Here is a 23419-nt window from a genome sequence, read left to right as displayed (position 1 = left end):
ATGTTGGTTTATGCTAGCTTTGCTGATAGGTTGGTTTATTCTAGCTATTGTCAGTACTGCAAGAAACAAAAAAATCCAATAACAGCTAGCTAGCTAGAGTCGGTAAGATATATAGAGCCTGGACTCTTTTAGCTAGAGGGAGAGATGGTCGGACCAATAAGACCTCAGTTTGTGCTGTTTGGTTCGTCCATCGTCCAGTTCAGTTTCAGCAATGGAGGTTGGGGCGCCATCCTTGCTGACTTATATTCTCGTAAGGTATATATACTACTTCTTGGTTATTAATTCTTCATCATCGAACTTGATCTAGTAATAGTTAATTGATTCCTAACAACTGTTTGATCAATTTCCTCAACTTCTTCTTGGGCTTCTAAGGGAAAAATTGGCTATATGATATGGAATTCTTGTTGATCAATAAGTATGATAAACACTTATTTTTGTGTTGTTTTGTGAGGAAGATCAACATTTTTTGGCAAAGATCAGCTTTCATGCTTGTTGATAAGTTCATAGTTCATACTAAATCATACATGAGCAATCAATCTAATTTTAGTGGTGGGTTCCATGTTTCTTGATCAATCTCTCTCAACTTTATTCATGCATAAATTTTTGATCTTACATGCATGATCTTGTTATCTCTTTTTTCGCCAATTATAGCCCACTCATAGAAGAACCAGCTGAAATTTTCCTTTTTATGGTTAATAATTCCATTTTTTTTTGGCAATATTTCCAGCCATCAAAAAAAAAAAAAACTGCTGAGTTTTATTTATGCTCCTATAGTGAAAATGATAATAATATTAGTTCTGTTTTTCTAAGTACAACTTTGATATGCATTTGTACATTTAAGCTTTTAAAATCAATCATTTTTTATCCATTTAAACTTAAAAGAGGTTTTTTTCTTCTCTTCTTTGCAATTACGCCTCACCTTCTATCTATTTGTGTTTCCACTATGGATAAAGTTGACATACATTGTTGGTACTTGGTAATTTCTCCTACAGTTGAAGCTTAAACTTTTGAGGCTAATGGTTGCTCTTTGAGATGACGAAGTTGAATTGGAATTTGGGGGTGAAAATGGTCTGAATCTAGATTAAATGCTAATATTATTCCACTAAACATATAAGCAAGAGAGAAAGTGAATGAAAGCTAGGATCTGACTTTTAATAGAGAAGACAACCACTATTGAAAGACTTTTTAATAATGCACGACACTTTTATAGTTTATTCTAAATCTAACCAACAAGCATTTGGATTCATCTGAGAGAACTTTTTTCTGTGCAAGTAATTTAAGCAGTACTATATATACATCAGTGAGACAGATAGAAAGCTTATATGTCTCTTTGTTAAAGAGAACATTATGTGTAAGATTCTAATTAAGAACAATGTATATGCAAGGTTTGACTCTTGTTTAAGAGACTTGTATTTTTCATTATCTTCTTATTCAAATCATTTGGTAAAAGACCAATATATCTACAGCTTCCTTTAACAATTTAGATTTTAGCTCCACCTCAAGGGTCTAAAACCATGGCTAATTTTTACCGTAGATTTTTCTATCGTCTTTGAAACGCGTCTTGTGTTTTGACGCTAATATCTTCCCTCTCTGTCAATATGTCTGTTGGCTCAAACTCTTTGTCTCTCCCTCTTTGTTAGCCTAAAGGATGAGATGGGTCTCTGTCTACTACATTTTCAAGTCTGACTTAAACTTTCATGTTATCGACTTCACCGATATCTTAGTACATTTTGTGTCATAGGCAGATATACTTGTGCGTGGCTACGCTGGTTGGAATTCAAGGAATGGTCTGCAGGCTTTAGAGCAAGTGTTTCCAAAGGTATTCCATTTAGTACCCTATACCTTTTCTATTTCTTGTAGATGTTGATGTTTCGTAATTCATTTGACACCTTAGGATGCAAGTATCCAGCCATCGTTGGTGATAGTCTATTTTGGTGGTAATGATTCAATGCTGCCGGATCCACTAGGCTTAAGCCTTCACGTACCTCTTCCTGAATATGTAGAAAATATGAGGAAGATTGCTACCCATTTGAAGAGCCTTTCGCAGAAAACCCGCCTTATCTTCCTGACTGCTCCTCCTGTCAACGAGGAACAAATGCGGAAAGCATTTAGGTGCTTATGATTGGTAATTTGTGTTTTCCTTCTTCGTTTTCATTCTTCATAGTTCTAAGCCCTTTATATTCATGTCAAATGAAACCAGTGGAATCATGCGGGAGAATGGTCGAACAAACAAGCAGTTGCAAATGTATTCAGATGCTTGTGTGGAGCTGTGCAGAGAGATGGATATCAAGGCAGTTGATCTCTTTACTTCAATGCAGAAAAGAAATGACTGGTCAACTGTATGCTTTACGTGAGTTCGACTGTAGCTTGTGTTTGCACTTGTATCGTTCTTGGTTATTGGTTTCAGTAATCGTGCAATATTTTCTTAACTTTACAACTTGGTTCAGGGATGGAATCCATTTTTCATCCGAGGGGAGCAAGATCGTGGTGGAGGAGATACTGAAGGTCCTTGAAGAAGCAGACTGGGAACCCAGCCTGCAATGGAACTCATTGCCAACTGAGTTTGAAGAGTTTGCACCTTATACCACCGCTCGGGTTTGATGGTGAAAAAACAAGTCTGAATATCTCGGCCTTTGTTGGACTCATGCAAAGAGGATTAAGATTAAAACCATACTAGCATTACCAAAGCTTTTTGTATGATAGTAACACTGTAACCACCTTTCTTCCATCAAACTCATAATTGAAAAATCAATAAAAATAGTCAGTCCTTTGCTCTCCAAAACAAAATCTGTAACTTACTATTATAAAGCATACATGTCTGTCTACAAGTACATGAAACAAGTGACTGTTACGAGCATTTGTTCTCAATGGTTATATTACATCAAGGGTAGGTCTACAGATTCGGTCTTCACGTGTGCAAAGGATAATGCGATTACAAGCCCAAGCCAATGTATAAAACAAAAGACAAATAAAGGAATAATACATACAAAGGGGAAATAACAACCACAATGAACATGTTACTTCCCCTGCACTAATCCAATGCAACTCGGATCATATCAGCCTACTCCACCAAAGCGCAACATCGATCAAAATTAGACAATACACATCCGCATGTGAAAATCAATCCAAAAAGAGATGAGAAAGCTGAGACTTCCAACAGCTCCAGCTAGGTGCATGCTGTTGTGTTCTCAACAGAACATAACTTACGAGGACAGTTGGAACCTGCCACTAGGTTTTTTTCTTCTCCATCCCTGAAATTTTTAAAACAAATAAGAAATGGATTACTTAGAGGCATGTAGAAAAAGATAGTTATCCTGAAAGAGCATTTGGTTCGTGAACGTACGAAGGCAGCATAGTACACAAAGGTCAATCCCGCCAGGATAATAAATGCAATTTGGAACACATTGTACCTGCAAAGCAATTTTCAAAATATTTAATCAAATCAGTATATCACACCTGCCTAATTACAGAGAGAAAATAAACTGAAAAAGAAGAAACAACTCACTTGTACAAAAATCTAATTCCCCGAAGAGATTCCAAAGTGTGACCAAATATTTCTTGTGCTGCAGTTGCTTGAGCATAGTAGGCAAATGCTGTGGAGCAGAACTGAATCACACTGAAACAACAGAAACCAACAAAAATTCAAAATCATGATTTCAAGTTCTATGTATGACAGTATATAACTCCCTCTAGCAACTAAAAACCTATATATTTCTTCTAACATATTTGTCCAAAGATACCTCTACTAATCCTACAAATATGTCCTGAATCCACACTGCATTCTTAAACTTTCTTTTTCAGAGGTTTCAAACTCTGATGGCACCATTGAGCCACTCAAGCTCTAAAGCCATGCATGCATGACACAAGCGAATGAGAACCACAAAGGGTAACAGCTACTAACCTGATGGAGGAAAGAAGAATGAGTCCCACATTAAATAAAAACGAATTCATAAGAGTGGCTCCCCACCTGAAACAAGTAAATTAAATTTATCAGCAACCAAGCCTTTTGATGACAAACAATTAAAAGCGTTTAGAAACATTATTGGATAGATAAGGCTAACGAAGCAAAGTTCATTACTTCATGGGGTGAATAGTAATGAAAACTAATTTCATTCCAAGCATCATAGCCCCAGCAATGACCGCAATCAGAAGGTAAAAGCAGAAGAATGCAAATGCAACAGTGCCCAAAAGACCTGGTAGAGAATGAGCATATCAAAATCATATCCCTTAAAAAGATCAAGATTATAGAGGCAAGAAATTGTCATTTCTACTAAAAAAAAAAATTATCCTCAATTACCCCATATGTCATCCAGCTTGATGAAAACCTCATTCAAGAAGGGAGAAAGTGGAGGGCTTATTAATAGATATATGACGATATGAGCAACCCAAGCCACTGAAACAATCAATCTGAAAAGACAGCCAATAGTCGTATATTAGAAATATTGTGATGATCTTAAAAAGAATAATCACATGAGAAAGTCAAAGCTATAGCAGTCCATGCTACAATTATCATGAATAGTAATAGCATATGTCGTAGCTTTTTGTATTCTTAACCCCCAGGCCATAAAGCTGTTAACTACGAATAGTGATAGCATATGCCATAGCTATTTTGTATTCTTAAACCCCAGGCCATAAAGATGTTACTATGAATAGTGATATGATAGCATATGCCATAGCTTTTTTGTATTCTTAACCCCCATGCTATAAAACTATTACTACATGAAAATAGCTACCTAGGAACTTAGGTGATGGCAGGTACTTAATGATTACCTAATCAAAACCAGAAAATTCTACATCCCACATGGTTCTCATTATGCTATTAGTTTGAATGTAATTTTTCTGATTTACTATTGGCTTCAAGAGTTTGACCAAATATACCACCTATGCCAAGGGCTTATATTTCTCTTCGACAACGTAATCTTCCCTTGGTCCTTATCTAAAAGTTTCTCCCAAATATTCCATTCCATCTCAAGTCCTCAGCAATATCAGGAAGCAAAGTATTGAAAATATATTAGCACATCTACTCATTACAATTTTTAAATAGATGACATCAGCGCTCACCCTAAAACTCCCAACACGAGTTTTGCCAAGTAACCAAGAACAGTCATAGCCCAAGAAGTCTCAGCCTGAATCGAGGAAAGGAGAATAATATTAAAAAAGGTTAAACAATATAATATATAAAAAGTTAACAAGGTAGCATGGTTAATGTCTCTTACCTGCTCTCCTTGAGGATACACCTCTTCTAGAAGTTTTACATCTTCTTCTAATTGAAGCAACTCCTGCAAGGTCAAGCAAACATTAAATTTTTAATCAAAATATTAAGCTGTTAAGCAAACTACAGATAACATCCCATAATAGAAAATACAAAAACAACCATAAAATTTCAGAAAAATTAAAAAATTTCTGATGAAATTTCTGAAATCCATTGAAGCTGCATAGCTAACGTTTGGTGATGATCCAACATGATAAATGCAATGAGCCATAAGGTTCAGGATTGATACAACAAACCGAGTATAAAAAAAATGATGCTTAAATGCAAAAAAAATGATGCTTAAATGCAAACAACATTCATGTAAAATGTTGAGATATACCTTCTCTACTGCCTTTACATTTTTACGCCATTTTCTACCCTTAGAACCACTTCTTTCTTCTTGATGGAGTGCATCAGCTGCTTTCTTCAGTTCTTTTGCTTTCTTACCCAGTTCAGTTGCTTCCTAGAGTATAGCAACAGAAACTATCCATAAGTAATCAACATGCGATCATCATAAACTTTACACACAAGATAGACAGTAAAGTATTACCTTTATATACTGTGACCGAGTAATAACAGCCTTTGGACGCCGAACAAATGCAAATATGAGACTGAGAGGTAGACAAGCAATCCCAACACCACCAAATATCTGAGCAATAAAGAAAAATGGTGATTATTAAATTAAGTATAGAAAAGAGGGATAGTAGAATACAACATCACCATAAATATATTGGCTATACAGAGATACATATGAAACTTCAATATATGTACATACATAGATATATTTACATGCATAAATTTTACCATGCAAAAGGTATAAGGTGGTCTAATAAACTCCTAACGGGTCTTTTCACTTCCATGACAATCCGCAAGTAACACTACTTATAAAGATGTGAAACAAAAGAACCAACTTCCTTTCATCCTCTACACGTACTTGACACTCACACTTACAGGAAACTACTCAGTTATTGCATGTATATTAGAACAAAGATTGCCCAGAATAAACTTACAGTAAAAAGTACGGATCCAACAATGGTAATAAGAGCAACGGCATATTCTGGAAAAGTAGTACGCATGGTCCATGTTTTCTCTGACGCAGCATTTGCAGTATATGCGGCACACTGTAGGTACAAGAGAGACAGGAGATAAAGCACCGAAATGAGCAAGAAGCTGTAAACCTCTATTAACAGAAATATAAATAACCTCAAAATTGAGTGGTCAATTCAGAAAGACCAGTGTGCCTAGATTATAGAACCAATCAAGTACATGTAACAAGCTCATACCTGTTTCGAGCCACTGATACACGGTTCGCCGCTAGAATAGGAAAACGAACTAGGAAATGCAGCTGTGGAAGAAGAGAGGTGCCTAACAGTAAAGTCCACCTTTCCAACAAGCCCTGACAAAAAATTGATACACAAACCAGAGTGGTCTAAGTTCTAACAGCATATGTGCGAAAGCCGAAAATTACAAAAAAAATAACCAAGCAAAAGCACAATGTATGCAATAGAGCTTCATCGAAACCACAACTCGTTGAAAACGAAAGTGACAAGTGCAGAGAACTAACCGTACAAAATGCCGAGAACGAGACCACACACAACGGCGCTTACCCCCACCCACAACATTGCGCTTCCAATTCTCTTTCCAACAGTCCTGCATAAGAAACAAAACCAAGCACCAATTTACAAAATCCGCAATGGCGAGTTGTATACATACGAGTATTTATACGGTTTCTGTATAATCAATCAAAAACCCTAGAAGAACCTACTTGTCCTGGTCGCCTTCGTAGTAGAACATAGCGAAGGGAATGATGAGGAAGACGAGGACGGCGTCGAGGATATAGACGGCGAGCCAGAGATCCTTCATCGGAAGAGTGAGATTACACGCGCCATTGTATATCGCGTGGCGGCAGGCCTGCCTGTTGGCCACGTCGGCCGGTAACATGAGAATGGAAATCGCGGCGACGGAGAGGCCCAAAACGACGACGAATTTGGGAAAGTAGGCCTGGTTCTTGTCGTCCGGGTGCTGGTAATTGACGAGGAGGTAGACATTGAAGATGAAGACGACGACCACCAGTATAATGGCGACGATTACGAGCGCGAGGTTGAAATCCCCCATCGTGACGTCAGCAGCTCCCGATTCGAATCAAATCGAATCGAATCGAAGCGATCGAGAGGTCTCGGGAAATTAGGGTTTTGAAAAATTTGAACGGATCTGTGGGGGAAGAAGGTGAGGGAGAGAGAAAGAGGAAAAAGGGAGGGGAGGTTGGGCTCCGGTGAGGTGGTTTGTTTAGACGTTTGAGAGTGAAATGACGTTCATGTCCTTGGAGAGGTATATTGTTTAGGCGGTTGGAGTGGAGGTGGCAAGTGAGGAGGAGTGGGTTTTGACGTAAATTTGACAGGTTGTCTGTGACAAACACTAAACAGCCTGGCTACGTGGGTTCGAGGAATTAAGAATGGAGCTTGGAAGCTCCGCGGAGAAGGAGAGCGTGTGATTCGCCGTAATGCAATAATCTTGAATTCTTTTTTGAGAAGAAATAATCTTGAAGAAATTAACAATAATGCAAATTTCTTTCTTGGCCAATTGTCCTGTAGATCATTTGTTGGCTATTTGAATATAATTTGGCCAATTGTACAATTAAATAAACACATCCAACCTGTTTAAGAAAACGCTCTGCTAGGGTTTTCTCCCACGTTTTAGCAGCACCGCCGTTGGAGGTGAGCAGCGGGGTTTGACACCGAGATTGGTCGTGCACGGCGCTGAGATTACGGCCTCGAGCCCAAGGCGAGGTCAGTGGTTTTGTGGAGAGACAGACAAGATCTGAACACGAGTTGCGATTGGTTCATCCAATTGTAGCACATAAGCGGATCAAAGGTGGTGTTTTCTCCCGGCTTGGACCAGGCTCGCTTCGCCGATCTTCGCTGGGAGCAGCTTTCAGGCCTGCTGCGTTGTAAGGGGTGCGCGGCTTGGGTCGTTGGCGGTCTCTGCTCGGAGTTTCTGCCGAATCTGATGGTGCGGTGGACCGGGCGACCACCGGAGGGGCGGAACACGGCAGCAGCAGCCTAGCCAATACGGGCTAGGGCTGTTGTCCTTGTTGCTCGAGTTTGGGCCTGGGCTCTTGGGCTTGGGTCTAACCTTGGGCTGATGAGCTCCATGCTGTGGGTCAGTAGGGAGGGTGCCTTGCCACCATCTTTTGTCACTTAGTGATGAAGATGGGCCTGACCTGAGATGTGGACTTTCTTGGGCTTTCAAGTCGACTTATGGTCCAGGACCAATCGTTTCGGATCATAACTTCTGCTGGAGTTGGTAATTATCTGGAACAAGATTGGCGTTCAAGCGGCTTATGGATAAGGAGTTGCTCCTATTTGTTGGCTAGGAAGTGGCTTTCTATTGGTACCACAATTGCGTGATTGGCTAATGGGAGGTTAGAATATGATTTTGCCCTAGAAGACTTTGGAGTTTTTTTGTCTATAAGTTCGCTAATTGTAGCGAGCTTATCAGTGACTTGTAATGAGTCTGTTTTGCTTAGAATAGGGTTTCCGGATTTTCTTGCTGGCTATCTTGTTGTAAGTACAGTTAGACTCTAACCATTGGTAGTTTGCCGGCTATTGATCTTAATGATATCAATTTATATTCAAAAAAAGAAAGAAAAAAAAAAACACATCCAACCATTTCTTAGGTTTACTACTTTCAAAAATGAGTTTCAGTTCATCGACAGCTTAGATAGACTTTTGTCGATCTCTTCAAGATTGAGAATTTTTGGGCTTAATGTTCTTTGTTCTTCAAATGTCATGTTCAATCAAATTTGATATACTATAATCAATCTTTTTAGGTGAAATGATTAATTATTTAATTTTATCTTGAGAAGTTAAGATTAGTTACTTTGGTACGATATAGTTAGAACTATAGGTAGGATCTTAAGATTAAGATCCGTTTTAATATGTACTAAGAAAACAATGGCAGCCAATTGGAGGATCACGATAGTAGAAAGTGACTCTAATAAAGAGGATTCAAGCAGTGGAGAATGCGGCAACAGCCACAACTAACAGCGATCTCATCGGCGGAGACCGATCGACCAACATGCAAAAGTGGAGTGAATGAGAGAGTGAGAGAAAGAGAGAGGTAAAGAATAAGAGAGAGAGTCAGGGCCCAAAGCCAGGGTTCAAAAAAAGAGGCGAGAAGTCCTTAAATAAGGGGGAAAATCATCCCTCCACAGTCTGAGGAAAAACAGGTTGAAGCAGTTCAAGGGTAAAACCGTCACATCACCACCTCGCTAAAAGCCAAGCGCTAAAAGACAATTGAAATGAACAGTGTTTCAGCGACAAGAGCTTAAAAAAAATAGAAATTTATGTTGCTTTGATTTTAATCTTTAACATGAAAATAAGAAAAAAAGTTTGATTAATTAAATTTTATTGGAGACTGGGGAAGGAATGGGGCCAAGAACGAACTTGGGGATGAACTTTGTAGTGGCAGTTTCCCTTGTTTAATGGTGTTGGATGCTCGAGTTTTGGTTTCAGTTTTGCTTAGATTTGATGATTTTGAGACTTTTCGGAATTTTAGATTTGGATCGATTTTTGTAAGTCAACAAAATATTCTCGGCTGACGTGGCAAGTGTGGTGGCGATGTCGGGCGGCGACTGCTGGCTCCTCTAGCTTGCCTAATTCTCAGTAGGGTTTTGTTTCTATTTGAGCCTTGTAAGAAAGAAAAAGAGAGACAGTATTTTGAATTCATGCAAATCACTATTCCTTGTTTTGGGCTTAAAAGTAGAGTGCTAAAAGTAAATATAGCGATGAAAATTTAAATTTTGGATTATAAACATATATCTTCTAATTCTTAGGACCGATACAATTTTTGAATCTATTATATTTTCTCCATCATCAGTAAATTTAAAGTAAACATTGTTTACAAAGTTACAAGGCAATCCAATTGCAAGAATGGAGATGCGTACATCTTCCTACAATTTACAAATTAACTAGTGCCTCGGGAACAAAGGATTGAATCTTTCAATCTTAGAACCTCTTACAACTAATTAAGGTTCTAATATTCTGACCTGTGACTACATCTTCAGAGCATGTACAAGCTCTAATGAAATGAGTCGATTGGAAAATAAGCAATCAATGAATTGGGTTAACTCTTGGTGTCTGAATTATATTTTGAGATTCATCCGGATCTTGTACCACCCTTTTTTCCAAACGCCGACGATCTTCCAACCTCGTTCCTCTAAGAAGGACCGGAGATTTCTACTTCCCCTCATTTGTTTAAACACCTCTCCCATAAAGCAAATTAATCAAAACGGGTTTTAAATGGCGTCGATCTCCCTTTTCTCTTTTCTTTGTTTCAATCCAAACTTGGCTCTTCGGCTATATTATATTGCGGAATGCTTAAGGGCCTTTGGCTATATTTATTTGATCTTAAAATGCAACCAACACAACGAATTCAATTAGCGGAATCGGTTTGGTCGAAGCACGTTTAGTTTGTTCTTTACTATCTACTATAGAAGGTTCTTTTGTGTTAGGTACAGTCTAGAGGCTCATGTTTCGTTATTGAGCAAACAATTCGGTTGTGCCATTTTTGGCTTAACTTGTAACAAAGCACTCATCCATTTTAAATTTGGATCTCAACACCAAAACATGAGCAACCAACATTCGAAAGTTCATTCAAAAGCATATAACAAGGGTCAACAACTAATTTAGTGATATTCTTCTTTCTTATATTGGAAAGTTTGAATTCCCTATTAAATTAGTTAGAAAAGATCATTAATTATTAATGATTTTACTTGCATTTCTATGAAACACATTCTAATCTTATTTTGTTCTTCTAAAAAAACGAAAACCCGAGCGCGCCTCATTGGGTACACATTGTCCCTCTCTCTCCCCTAACTTGTTAGACCTGTTAAAAACTTTAAATCGTTGATATTCAAATTTATTGCAAATCCAGAAACATCAAACTCATTACAGATTCGTCATAGTCAAAATTATTGTAAATTAACCACAACATGGAATAAACAGAAAGGTGAGAGGGAGAAGGAAAGGAGGAGAAAGATGGATAATATGAAATGAGTTAGTGGAGGTTGTTCGAGAAAAAAATAAGTTACGCACAAAGAACCCAAAAAGAAATCAAGACAAAAAAAAAATGGTCGCAGCCAGATCATGCCTCTACGCCATTTTCAATGTAGGGGCTGTAGGGATGAGGTTGGACACTTGGACTAATGTCGAAATGTGGAGGTGTAGAGAAAAAATGACAATTTTTAAGTTCACCCTTAGGGTGAACGAGCATATTCACTCCATTATCGATTAACATATTTTTATTTAATAAATTTATAATCCAATGGTCTATATCTTAAATTATCCTTTAAAGATCATCTCTGTAAAAAATCAATCGAATCGGAAGTCGTTTAATTATCTAATTGAATCAAAGAAATGAATGGTTCTAACAACACTTACTACTACTATGATGAACCGTCCATGTATTTCATAGAAATGAATAACTAAAAGGTCTTCAATTTGATTAATTTTTTACAGAGCTAATATTTATATTACATTATATAACATGAATGATTGGATTAGAAAATTATAAAGTTATTATGCGTTAATCGCAAGAGAGTGTGAATATGCTCATTCACAATAGGGGTGAACCTAAGAATTGTTCGAGCAAAAAATTAGAACTATTCTGAAAGTGAATTCGAGAATAGTAAAAATAATAAATTCGGGTAGAATCTCTGTTCTAATACATATGTACAAAAAGAAGAAAAAAAATCAAAGTTAAATACCTCCACGTGGCGCAATCCTATTAGGTGGAGGATACAGTTACGTAAAATACTAAAATAGAAAATAGAAAGCAACTGTCGCTCTTTGGCAACTACCATTCCCACTCGAAGACTTATCGGTGGGAGAGTCCTGTTCGGTTACTCACCCGCCCTCTCCAACCTCCATGGACCTTCGTCCCCAGACTCTTTCAGGTGCGTTACCTTCAGCCCTGGTCTAGGGTTAGGGTTTCTCTCAAACTAAGTTTCTATTTCGAAATGGAAGAGCCTCAGACTTCTTCTTCTTCGTCTTCCTCCTCTGCTTCTCCATCTTCTTCTACTGATGCTGTCATCCATAGGGACACTACTACTTCCGGCGCCGGCGCCTCGTCTTCCAGCACTTCGCAGGTCCGCGAAGAGGAGGACGATCACAATCAGTACCACCACCACCGCAATTTCCGGCATCCGGAGCCGGAGGTCAACGAAATCGGACCTTCTTACAGAGTAGGCTTATCGGGATTCGATGAGACCGCGTCTGTGATTAGAGATGACACGTGGTCCTGCATCATCGTCCTCCTCACCTTCTGGTTCTTTGGTTTGTACTGATTCCAATTTTATTTTTTTTATTTTTTATTTTTTGAAAATTTACGGCAAATTGTCAGTGATTTTGATGCCAATTGAATGTGGCAGTATCTATGACTTTGATTCTGGGAGTGTACGGGTCTGAGACCTTAGAGCTTGGCCCTAATACTTCGACTCTTCTGCAACCTAACTCCATATTTGTGCAGTCTATAAAGGTAGTTTTGGGACTAACTGTCTGTACCCCAAATTTCCATTTTACTGGTTGCATTTTAGCGCTCTGTGGTTATCTAAGTGGGTTAATTGGTTGGTTTATACTAGGTGGAAGAGCTGAATGTATCAAACCCTGGGCCTGTGCTATATGGTTTCTATAGTGTTCCACCGCTTAATATTGTGACGACTTGGTCTGAAACACACAGTGCCTCTGTTCCAGCTGATTCTCATAAGGCAAGTTTGCTTTCTGTGGAATGTAATCTCTTCTTTTCTGACAGTAATTTTTAAGTATTCTGAACTTCTAGTTGTTGTAGATTAGGATTGGATGATTTACTCTTCCCTTATTCTTCAGGAGTGGATATATTACCTAAATAAGGGGTCTCAAATAAGTATATCATACAGCGTTTCCTCTCCCAGCACGTCTATTTTTCTTATAATTGCTGAAGGTACATACTTAAATTTTCATTTTCCTGTCTAAAGTTGTAGCTTGTTCTCAATTTTAGAAATATCCATGCTATACTTCATCTTTACTATTACAGAATGGACATTTATTTATATATATATATATATATATATATATATATATATATATATATTTACATGAAACGAATAGAGCCATTAAGGCAAATGGAATACAAACTGTTTAGTTTGGTAGTGGCTGCTTTTGCAGTCATTTCCTCTACTCAAAATGATGGATTATACCCATACTCATAAGTGCCATTCTGTACATAGCAAGTCATATGAGGAGCCACAAACTGCATCATAATCAGTTGGACCAATTATTCTTGGCACATTTCTCTGCATTTTTTCATCCTTTAGCTTCATTTCTTTGCACATAATGGAAATTCCTCTCTGCAGTTTTTCATGCTTTCGTTTTAACTGATTGCAATGTGCATTGAACCTCAATAGCATTCTGAAGCTATCAAATTGCAGGTAGAGAAGGCCTTGCTCAGTGGCTTGAAGAGCCAACATATCCTAATACTACATTGTCATGGAACCTCGTTCATGGTGAGACTGTAGGGGTGAATATGATTTTTTTATCTTTTGTAAGTTATTAGTACTAAACTGATGTTGACAACTGCTTCTTCACAGGAAGTGGCAAGATTCAGCAGGACATATCAACGTCTGATAATTACTATATTTCTGTGGGTAACCTGAACTATGAGGATGTGGAGGTAATTGTGTAAAATGACTATAACTTGGGAATTTCAATGCATTAACACTTTCCGTTCATAATTTTGTAAGGTCAGTGCTCATCTAACTAAATAATATTTTTGGGAATAGTACTCATAATATTCACGAGTGTTTGAAATAAATAATTTACTTGTAGTTGTTACTTTGGGGATGTTTACACTAGTAAGTGAAGATAAGCCATTAGAGGTTGGGTAAGAGTAAGAGAGCAGAACAGTATTTTGACTATGTCCTGATTTAATGAACTTTAGTTTCAAGATGATATAAGGGCCTCAAGAATATTTTCACGTAAGGATCCCCTTTTTTCTCTCTTCATAATGCTATTATCTGCCATTTTTCACTGTAGGGACTGTGGTGGTATCTCTTCACATATTTACACTTACTCACTTGGAATCATCTTTACATTGAACAGGTGCAATTAAACTTCACAGTGAATGCTTTGTTGTATGATACAAGTGAAGCTTATTACAAGTGTACCTTCACAAATACGTCCTGCAGTTTGAAAATTTTGTTTCCCAGTGGAAATGTTGGTGTGCTAACATCTCCTGGTCCAGATCAGGTAAGGCTGTAATTTAGTTGACTATCAAAAAGAAAGATGTAACCACAGAAAACTTTTATTCAGTAGGTTCTTACCTTTTGCTTTTACATTTGTTTTGGTTCTCCCAGGGTATATACAACCAGTATGTAAAACTGTCATATGGACCAAGATGGGCCACATATATTATTGGTATAGGTAGGCTCATTCTCCTATATATATATGTATATATATATATATATATATATATATATATATATATATATATAATCATATTGGAACCTTCATATGTTAGTCTTTTTACCAAATTTATTTTTCTGACCTGCAGGAGCGATGACTATACTTATGTTATTGGCCTTCAACTTCTTGAACAAGTTCCGCTGTAACAATGAAGATGGAATAAGAGTACAGCATGAGGAGTTCAGACCAGAAAGAGCCCCGTTGCTTTCATACAAAGATGATGATCAATCAAGTTGGGGTTCATCTTATGATTCTGCCTCGAACGATGAGGGGGATCTTGAAGAACTTATGGCAGCAGGTTCTCTTGATGGAAAGTCACTTAGAGATGGTGAAAGTAACAATACTCGTCGGCTTTGTGCAATTTGTTTTGATGCTCCTAGGGACTGCTTTTTCCTCCCATGCGGGCACTGTGTGGCTTGTTTTGAATGCGCAACAAGGTATTCTTTTATGCTATTTCTATATGTCATATCTAATTTTGAAGCTCTATGTTTATCCCTGCAACAAGTCCACATACTTCTTAGTACAGTATCAGTACACGCCTAGTTCCACTTTGGGACATGCTTTGAAAAACTTTAGTAGATGGTGTTTCATGCATCATATTTGGATGAAGAATTACATATTTTGCACAAGAGGTTTTGTGAAAGACCTTAATAGAGGCAAGTTAGTATTAAAGAGAACTTAAGGCAACTTTGACTTCTTGTTTTAAACAAAATTAGTTTTTTATACTACTGTAGTGTAGATATGTTTTTGCATTCTCAGCTATATTCTTAGTGGGAAATATGTGATGATGTAAGTTCATTTTGTCCAAGTTGAAGCCCCCTTGCTGACATGATTCCAAGTATTATTCAATTCCCAACCCATCTGCAGATATTTCTTTGATTCATGATGTAGAGGCCGATCTTAATATGTTTGGCTTAAGCACTTAATACAATTCACACTTTTCCAACTCTAATTTTAAAGCGAAACAAGAAATCTAGTCCGTCACAGCATTCCAATTCTGTCAAAACCATTGAACCTATGCCAAAGATCTGTCTTTTATCATTTTCAAGTCAACTTCTTTACTGTCTTGTTATTTGAATTGCAGTCATTGGCACCATACAGAATCCACGCTAATGATTAATTCCTTGTTTTAATTTTTACAGGATAGCGGAAGCTGCTGCTACTTGTCCAATTTGTCGGAGGAACATAAAGAAGGTGAGGAAGATTTTTACAGTATAAAGTAGCAAACACCTTGTTGTAAGCCTGGTATGTGCCATTGCGTTTACTGCCTTTCAACAGAATTCAAGCTAATTGTATCCGGTAATCTGGGTAGTTTCTGTCTTTCTGAGGGTGGATTGCCATGCCTTGTGGTTTTTCAGTGGCTTTCCGTTATGTAATATCATTTCCTGGTATATAAATTCTCAATACGCCCAAATAGGATAAGTAATTCAAAGATGCCACCTATTCTTTTCCCACATAATAGGTTGGGCGCCGAGTTATTCATTCTTATATTGCAGTTGATGTTGAATGTATATTTTTTGCTTACCCACTTTCTAAGAGTGCAGAGATGAATTCATGTGTTTTAATTTTGTGACGTTGTTTAAAGAAAGCAAACCAGTACCCAGTTTCATGAATAAACCTCATCGATCCTGCTCCATCCTCTTGAGTGGAAACACTCGAGCTTTTATGAAATTTGCTAATTCCTACATCTCAAATTTGAGCACAGTAGGCCATGTAAGAAGAAGGATCAATCTTCCTATGGGCATGGTCATTGACTCGCAATCTTTTCCTATTTCAACTAAATAAATAAAGAATAACGGATTACAAATTAAGGAATAAATTTCGTTCAACTAAATTGATCATTAATATTCACGGTGTGTATGTACTCGAAGCACAAGTGTTGTCCAACTGTTGATGGAAGAGCTTAAAGTGTGTCACTGGTTAGAAGAACAAGTCTTCATACAGCAGAAGTCTACTGGAGCACTTTCAGGAAGATGAAATCAGGCATATGACTCTGGTAGCTTAATCCAAGGCTTGAATCTTTATTAGTTTCAGCTTACATATGGTTCTGATATAAAATGACTGAATTGGTAGGGTTCCTTTTCATTAGTCAGTCTGACCAATATATGATTGTGATATAGAATGACTGGATTGGTTAATCAGTCGGACTAATCCAGTCGTCCTAATTTGTTCGACAGTCTAGTTGAAAATTGAAATAATTTGTTCGACGGTGTAGTCAAAAGATAGAGCTTATTTTAGAGGAAGCAAAATTCGAATTGACGTTATCATCCAACTATGCAACCAACAGTTTGGAAGATTTTTTTTTTTTGGTAATAACAGTTTGGAAGATTAGATGGTATAGACAAATAACGATGTGTCATGGGCTCGCAGCCATAGGCGGCTGACGGAGGACAGTCCAAGTCTCCAACAAACAGAAAGAATCCAGTGACCCCATGCTTACAAAATAATACAAATCCACGATAATAACTACCTTGGAATAACTTGTGCATCAGTGAAAGTAAAGACGAAAGCGGAACAAAGATTTGCTACTCTGTCTTGGCGAAGAAGGAAGATAACCTTAATAATGAGGAAGGGAATTTGAAGACGCCTTTGTACTTACAACCACAGTATAGTAATCACTGCGTTAAGCACGAAAGCCAAAAGGAGTTTTACTTGCATGTGGTCTAGTGCGGTCAAAAGCTACTTTTTTTTTTTTTTTTTGGATCGGGTTAGTTGTTAGTAACTCACACACCCATGCAGTGGTATCCCAGCGCCAGGACACCTGCACCGACATTGCGGCGAAAGCCTGGCAAAGCCAGACTAATCCACTGCACCGCAGACGCACGAACCCAAAGGGTCCATGGGTATCCCAGCGCCAGGACACCTGCACCGACATTGCGGCGAAAGCCTGGCAAAGCCAGACTAATCCACTGCACCGCAGACGCACGAACCCAAAGGGTCCCTCAAATCTGCTGGCCACGGGATGGAGCTGAGATTCGAACGCTAGACCTGAGGGTTCCAGACTAGGCCATTCGACCAACACACCACACCACGTGGTTGGTCAAAAGCTAATTTGAACAACTCAAGCACATAGATTATTATAATGAACTATGGATGATTATATTTGCCCTTCATAGGCATCATGTGGGACGTGAATCGGATTCTAGGCTAATATGATTGTCCTTCGGAAATGAATATTGGATTTATTGTCTTTTAATACTAAATTTATAACAGATTTACTTTTTTGAAATGAATAAACTCATAAATTAAAGATAAAGTTTATCAAAAGAGAAAATCACTAGTCTGTAAATTACTGTATTAACTCATTAAGTTGTTTACTAATCATATGAAACTGAAATTAGAAACAAGTGATTCCCATGAATCCAAAATAAAACAAATTTTGTTACTAAAATTTAGGGTAAATTAGAGTTATTGTATATTTTTATGGTTATTTTTTTATAAGCAATAGATAGAAATCGATTTCTAAAACTCTTTGATATGTGATATACTATTGTACTCGTTTGACTTGTTCGCATGCTAAACGAGTCATTAGCAGTAATAAACCCAAGACAAAACAAATTTAATTGAAGAAATATAACTCTATAGGAAATATAATTTTTTGTGTGGGAAATAATAATTCTTTCATATCTCTATTTGTAAATAGAATCATAATAATTACTTGTACCAAAAAAGAAAATAGGATCATAATAATAATAATTAGTTAAAAAACAAATTCTTAGATTCGAGGTACACAGTCGCCACACAGTCAGACAGTCTTACCCTTGTGAATTGTGATTTCTATCACCAACGTCTGGAATCCCTATTCCCCACGTAGCAAAACTATGCGGCACATTAAAATGCGTGGCCAGTAGTCAAACCATCTCCCCTGCCCGCGCCCCCACCCTAACCTATCCTGCACTCCCTCTCTCTCCACCGTCCGATCATCTCCCCCTCCTCCCCCCACCGTTCCGCCTGACGTCACGTCGTATCCTCCTCTCCTTACTCTAGAACCATTCAAACTCCACCCTATATAAACCCCCACATCCCCATTCCCCCCTCCCAAAAACCCTCGCCACCATTTTTCTCCCCATCACCCTCTCTCTCTCTCTCTCTTCCCCCTCACTTTCTCTCTCTAGAAACATGGCCGGCTCGGGAGTGGTCGCGGTGTACGGCAACGGCGCCATCACTGAGAGCAGCAGCAACAAGTCGTCGTTCGCGGTGAAGGTGGGCCTGGCCCAAATGCTCCGCGGCGGCGTCATCATGGACGTCGTGAACGCCGAGCAGGCCCGGATCGCCGAGGAGGCCGGGGCCTGCGCGGTGATGGCGCTGGAGCGGGTCCCGGCCGACATCAGGGCCCAGGGCGGCGTGGCCCGGATGTCCGACCCTCAGCTCATCAAGGAGATTAAGCAGGCCGTCACCATACCCGTCATGGCCAAGGCTCGGATTGGCCACTTCGTCGAGGCCCAGATTCTCGAGGCCATCGGCGTCGATTACGTCGACGAGAGCGAGGTCCTCACTCTCGCCGACGAGGACAACCATATAAACAAGCACAATTTCCAGATTCCGTTCGTCTGCGGCTGCCGGAACCTAGGCGAGGCGCTGCGGCGGATCCGGGAGGGCGCGGCGATGATCCGGACCAAGGGCGAGGCCGGCACCGGGAACGTCATCGAGGCCGTCAGGCACGTCCGGTCGGTGATGGGGGACATTAGGGTTTTGAGGAACATGGACGACGACGAGGTCTTCACCTTTGCGAAGAAGATCGCGGCGCCGTACGATTTGGTGATGCAGACCAAGCAGCTCGGGAGGCTGCCGGTGGTGCACTTCGCCGCCGGGGGAGTGGCGACGCCGGCCGACGCGGCGCTGATGATGCAGCTGGGGATGGATGGGGTTTTTGTCGGGTCGGGTGTGTTCAAGAGCGGTGACCCGGTGAAGCGGGGCAGGGCGATTGTGCAGGCTGTGACCCATTACAATGACCCGAATATACTCGCTGATGTTAGCTGTGGATTGGGTGAGGCTATGGTTGGGCTCAACTTGAATGATGCAAAGGTCGAAAGGTTTGCGAATCGTTCCGAATAAGTGTGAACTTTGTTGGTTTGTTGACTAAGTTCTTTTTTCACATTTTGTTTTTAGTATTACAGTTGATGATGATCATGTTCTAGTAGTGGTGATGGGGGAATAGTGTTGGCTTTGGTGGGTTTTACTAGTTTTACATGTAAAAAAAAAAAAAAATGGAAAAATTATGGTTCTTCCATGTAGCATTTGAATTTGTTGCTAATAATATGAAGTTCTGTTTCTTCATCTATCTGCTGATTTGATCTCGAATTTGATGTTTCAAACATCGTTTGCACTATCCATGCTTGAAATTTCTGATAACTAGCGTAGCCAGCGAGTTTGGTTCACTTTGTAGCAATTTGTTTGGTTCATTTGTTCTTATCATAATTCTGTGAAGGAAATGCCACACACTTTAGTTTCTCTTATGGGGTTAAGATTTTAGATTTCTTGATGTGGACTAAAATGTATATTATAGGGTAGCAAATTAGTTGACACAAACATATTTAATTGCAGTCGTTTTCATTCTATAATGAGGCATTTAGACCACATTTAAATCAACTGAGTAGCCGCCCGCACTCCATACTCAACATCGAGTCTAACTATTTCTTCTTCGTAAAATCAAGTTCTGTTTCTTGACGTATATGATAACCGTCTTTACTTAGTAACGCGTCGAATAATGTTTGCACTGCGCATCAATCTGTGAAGTATTTGATTATCAAACCAGCTGAGCAGTAAGTTGATTCTAAGAATCACTTTGCAAGTTGCAGAAGACCCAATGCACACCAAGAACCACAGTTTCCCACTACACATGGGAAAGGGACCTGTGCACAAAAACCCAATTCCGCTGTCGTTCTTTTGCATCCACTCTTGTCAATTTCTGGGGTTTAGAATTCTGGTGAAGGATAGGACACAGATTTCTATCATAAGATGTGGAGTGTGGAGTATAATATATGGGGCCTTTGATGTAGCTGACACTATATGTTGACTCCATCAAAACACATGTAACCCATCTTGACCTCAATAACTCACATCTCAACAATAGTTATTATACAATTTAGATTCTATCATGACACATTAAGACCACATATAGATCATCTGGAGCACCCCCTCCGCCCTCAACATCAAAACCTGGTAGTCATTATCTACACTTTCCAACTTCATTTTTAGCAGAACTCAATTCTCAAAAGACACAAACCTAACAAGGAAGTTGAGAATTGAAAGAGAAATCTGTTTATTGCTGACCAATGGCTGTTTTACATTCCGCCGTGCTGCAAATGGCATATTTCATCATACACCTAAAATACACAAAATACATTCAACTGGACACTGCATCAGTAGAATTCTGTTCATTGAGGGACATTTCATCAAGCACCAAATATGCACTAAACTCATCACTTGAAACTAGACATCGACGGTGGAATCCAAATTGGGCATAAACCCTTGATTCAACTTGTAAAGCCAAGTAGCACACCAAGCGAAGAATCTTTCCCATCAAACCATCCAGGCCAAGGCGTCTTTCATAAGTTCTTGAGCCTCCTCCATTTTTTTGGTAATCTGATATCAGATGCTGGAGCCACCTAAGAACGTAGGCTTTACTGGCCAATACAAGTTTTCTTGATGATCTGATATCATTGCTTGACAACCTCGATCGTACATGGAATGATATTTTGACGGCACCTAAAATTAATTGGACTCCTGTGAGAAGATAAGGATCACTGGATATATAATTAAACAAGAAAATTTTAAGCTTTTGCATAGGATGCAGCATCACAAGAAAAATCGAAACAAGAGAAACAATGGAACAGAAGAGTACGTGTTGTACCTATACAAATGATGAAGCTATTAATAGTAATATATATATGTAGATATGCAGCTGACCAAATTAGCATCCCATATCACTTGACGGCCTTGACCACTCCAATGCCATCTGGCCTGGTGTGATTCTCATCTGCAATAATTTGAAGTTTTCCAAATCTTGGTCCACTCCTTTTTTTTTTTGAGAAAAGGGCGGTGCGGCAGCCCTCAAGCCATAGTAGCCATGATTAAAGAAACTGTCGAATACAAGGGGGGGACAATGAGCCTAAACCCCTGATTACAATAAGTAGAACAACCTGAAATACTATCCTGAGACTCTACTAAATGCTTGTACTCAACAACGCACCAACTAGCAAAGAGCGCTCGACTGGCGACTCTATTTGCTTTAACTGCATAAATGCAGCGGTGACACAACGGAAAGATAACTTGATCTGCAACTCGAATGCAGCAAAGCATAACTACCATAAGCACAGCTTTCCTATCATGATGCCACTGGAAACAACTTCCAGTGACACATAGTTTCACTTTGCTACTAGGAGGCAGCGACCATTTGCAAGGGCAAGGAACTCGCCGCCTACCTAGAGCAAAACTGGCACACAAGGTGCAAAGACTGGCACACAGGCCACTGGCTCCAACCAGAACACGGTTGGAGCTTATTTCCGACAAAGCAACAACAGAGCAACTGCAGAAAACTAAACAACTCAAACAAACAAATACAACAGAAAAAACTAAATACAAAAACCCAAGCAAACCGCGAGGCCCAAACACAAAGACCCGGCCCAACCACCACCGACCACAAAAATCCAGCGCCGCGGTCCACCAAGACAGAACCGCAATCCACCAAGGATGCCGCCGGTGCCTGCACGCCAAACTTAGCCGAGACGCCAGAAGTAGCCGGCAAATCGTGTCCCGCCGGCAAATCACACCACGCCGAAGATCCCTGACAGCCACCGCATCTGGACCGTGGCATCCACACCACTCCTGCCTCTCCACCACCAGCGTCGGATCCCCAACACCAGCGCTCCCCCGCCAGCCTATTCTCGCACAACTCCGTAGATCCAAACACCCAAAACCCATGGATCTACGAAAGGATCCGAAAACAAGCAACAACAGAGCACCAACAATCCACCGATCCGCAACAGCAAACCGTAGATCCCGCCACACCTTCCGATCAGCGTCAGACGCCTCCGCAATCCGACCACGATCCAACGCTGGCCCAGACTCACTCCTCAGCCACTCCCCAGATCCAGATGCAGCCATCATCGCGCCTTCCTCCATCCCTGAGCCAGGCCTCCGCCCAAGAACAACGCCGCAAGCCCATGGGAACATCCTCTCCCGGACCGGAACGCAGCGGCAGGGGCGCCGGCGGCGTTCGGCCGGGAGAGAGCACTCTCGATCTCCCTCTGGTTTTTTCTCCGCGCGTGAGGCGCGTTCTTCCTACCCTATTTCTCTCACACGTCCAATCCACAAACTTGCCCTTATTAATCTTGGTCCACTCCTTAGGCTGTCACGATATTTCTTTTTTGTCTCACAAGATGATGAGTTAACTCAAAAGGATCCGGATATTCACCATTAGATATTGAATCGACGGTTCACATTTAAATCCAAGGATCGATAAACAAGGACAATTCCTTGTGCGCCAAGGATCCGGATAAAAGTTAGAATCTAACTGAGGATCTTCTCGATCTGATGGAAAGTAATAACAAAAAGAAAGTATTATTGATGGCTGTGGTTAAACCCTAAACCCTAACGGAAAGTATTCCTCAACATAAATTAGGAGTCGACCGTGAAGGCTGCAGAGATCAATAGACACTCCCTTACCTCT

The 23419-nt window shown here is 39.7% G+C and overlaps 4 protein-coding genes across 4 annotated transcripts; 3 read left to right on the top strand and 1 right to left on the bottom strand.

Annotated features, from left to right (window-relative positions):
• The first annotated feature begins 24 nt into the window (after positions 1–24).
• Positions 25–2896, top strand: LOC133720149 (GDSL esterase/lipase WDL1-like). The gene is made up of 5 exons (XM_062146323.1): positions 25–255; positions 1742–1819; positions 1895–2112; positions 2201–2350; positions 2448–2896. The coding sequence occupies exons 1-5, from the start codon at positions 145–147 to the stop codon at positions 2599–2601; spliced, it is 711 nt and encodes a 236-aa protein (XP_062002307.1). The 5' UTR covers positions 25–144; the 3' UTR covers positions 2602–2896.
• Positions 2769–7655, bottom strand: LOC133720147 (LIMR family protein At5g01460). Its single transcript, XM_062146320.1, has 14 exons — positions 7017–7655; positions 6816–6901; positions 6535–6647; positions 6262–6372; positions 5802–5900; positions 5592–5714; positions 5217–5279; positions 5062–5126; positions 4298–4407; positions 4079–4193; positions 3902–3967; positions 3506–3616; positions 3344–3410; positions 2769–3251 (listed from the first exon to the last, which is right to left on the bottom strand). The coding sequence occupies exons 1-14, from the start codon at positions 7364–7366 to the stop codon at positions 3204–3206; spliced, it is 1527 nt and encodes a 508-aa protein (XP_062002304.1). The 5' UTR covers positions 7367–7655; the 3' UTR covers positions 2769–3203.
• Positions 7656–12212: 4557 nt separating this feature from the next.
• LOC133721723 (E3 ubiquitin-protein ligase APD2) lies at positions 12213–16313 on the top strand. Its single transcript, XM_062148415.1, has 10 exons — positions 12213–12585; positions 12681–12787; positions 12891–13016; positions 13135–13228; positions 13716–13790; positions 13875–13957; positions 14386–14532; positions 14640–14706; positions 14837–15185; positions 15891–16313. The coding sequence occupies exons 1-10, from the start codon at positions 12270–12272 to the stop codon at positions 15964–15966; spliced, it is 1440 nt and encodes a 479-aa protein (XP_062004399.1). The 5' UTR covers positions 12213–12269; the 3' UTR covers positions 15967–16313.
• Positions 16314–18775: 2462 nt separating this feature from the next.
• On the top strand, positions 18776–20029 carry LOC133721615 (probable pyridoxal 5'-phosphate synthase subunit PDX1). Its single transcript, XM_062148278.1, has one exon. The coding sequence runs from the start codon at positions 18868–18870 to the stop codon at positions 19801–19803; it is 936 nt and encodes a 311-aa protein (XP_062004262.1). The 5' UTR covers positions 18776–18867; the 3' UTR covers positions 19804–20029.
• Positions 20030–23419: the final 3390 nt, after the last annotated feature.

Source organism: Rosa rugosa, chromosome 7 (assembly GCF_958449725.1).
Source record: "Rosa rugosa chromosome 7, drRosRugo1.1, whole genome shotgun sequence".
Taxonomy (NCBI): Eukaryota; Viridiplantae; Streptophyta; class Magnoliopsida; order Rosales; family Rosaceae; genus Rosa; species Rosa rugosa.
The sequence above is the reverse complement of the archived record's forward strand: the minus strand, read 5'-3'. Positions and strand labels throughout refer to the sequence as shown.

Bases quoted from the DNA above. Each gene is read 5' to 3' on its own strand.
- LOC133720149 (XM_062146323.1), top strand. From the start codon at position 145: ATGGTCGGACCAATAAGACCTCAGTTTGTGCTGTTTGGTTCGTCCATC. The intron at 256-1,741 runs GTATATATACTA...TTTGTGTCATAG, and splicing joins CTGACTTATATTCTCGTAAG to GCAGATATACTTGTGCGTGG. The intron at 2,113-2,200 runs GTGCTTATGATT...AAATGAAACCAG, and splicing joins CAAATGCGGAAAGCATTTAG to TGGAATCATGCGGGAGAATG.
- LOC133720147 (XM_062146320.1), bottom strand. From the start codon at position 7,366: ATGGGGGATTTCAACCTCGCGCTCGTAATCGTCGCCATTATACTGGTG. The intron at 4,194-4,297 runs GTAATTGAGGAT...ATTCTCTACCAG, and splicing joins CAAGCTGGATGACATATGGG to GTCTTTTGGGCACTGTTGCA. The intron at 3,252-3,343 runs GTACGTTCACGA...TAAAAATTTCAG, and splicing joins TTGTGTACTATGCTGCCTTC to GGATGGAGAAGAAAAAAACC.
- LOC133721723 (XM_062148415.1), top strand. From the start codon at position 12,270: ATGGAAGAGCCTCAGACTTCTTCTTCTTCGTCTTCCTCCTCTGCTTCT. The intron at 13,229-13,715 runs GTACATACTTAA...ATCAAATTGCAG, and splicing joins TTTTCTTATAATTGCTGAAG to GTAGAGAAGGCCTTGCTCAG. The intron at 13,791-13,874 runs GTGAGACTGTAG...GCTTCTTCACAG, and splicing joins GTCATGGAACCTCGTTCATG to GAAGTGGCAAGATTCAGCAG.
- LOC133721615 (XM_062148278.1), top strand. From the start codon at position 18,868: ATGGCCGGCTCGGGAGTGGTCGCGGTGTACGGCAACGGCGCCATCACT.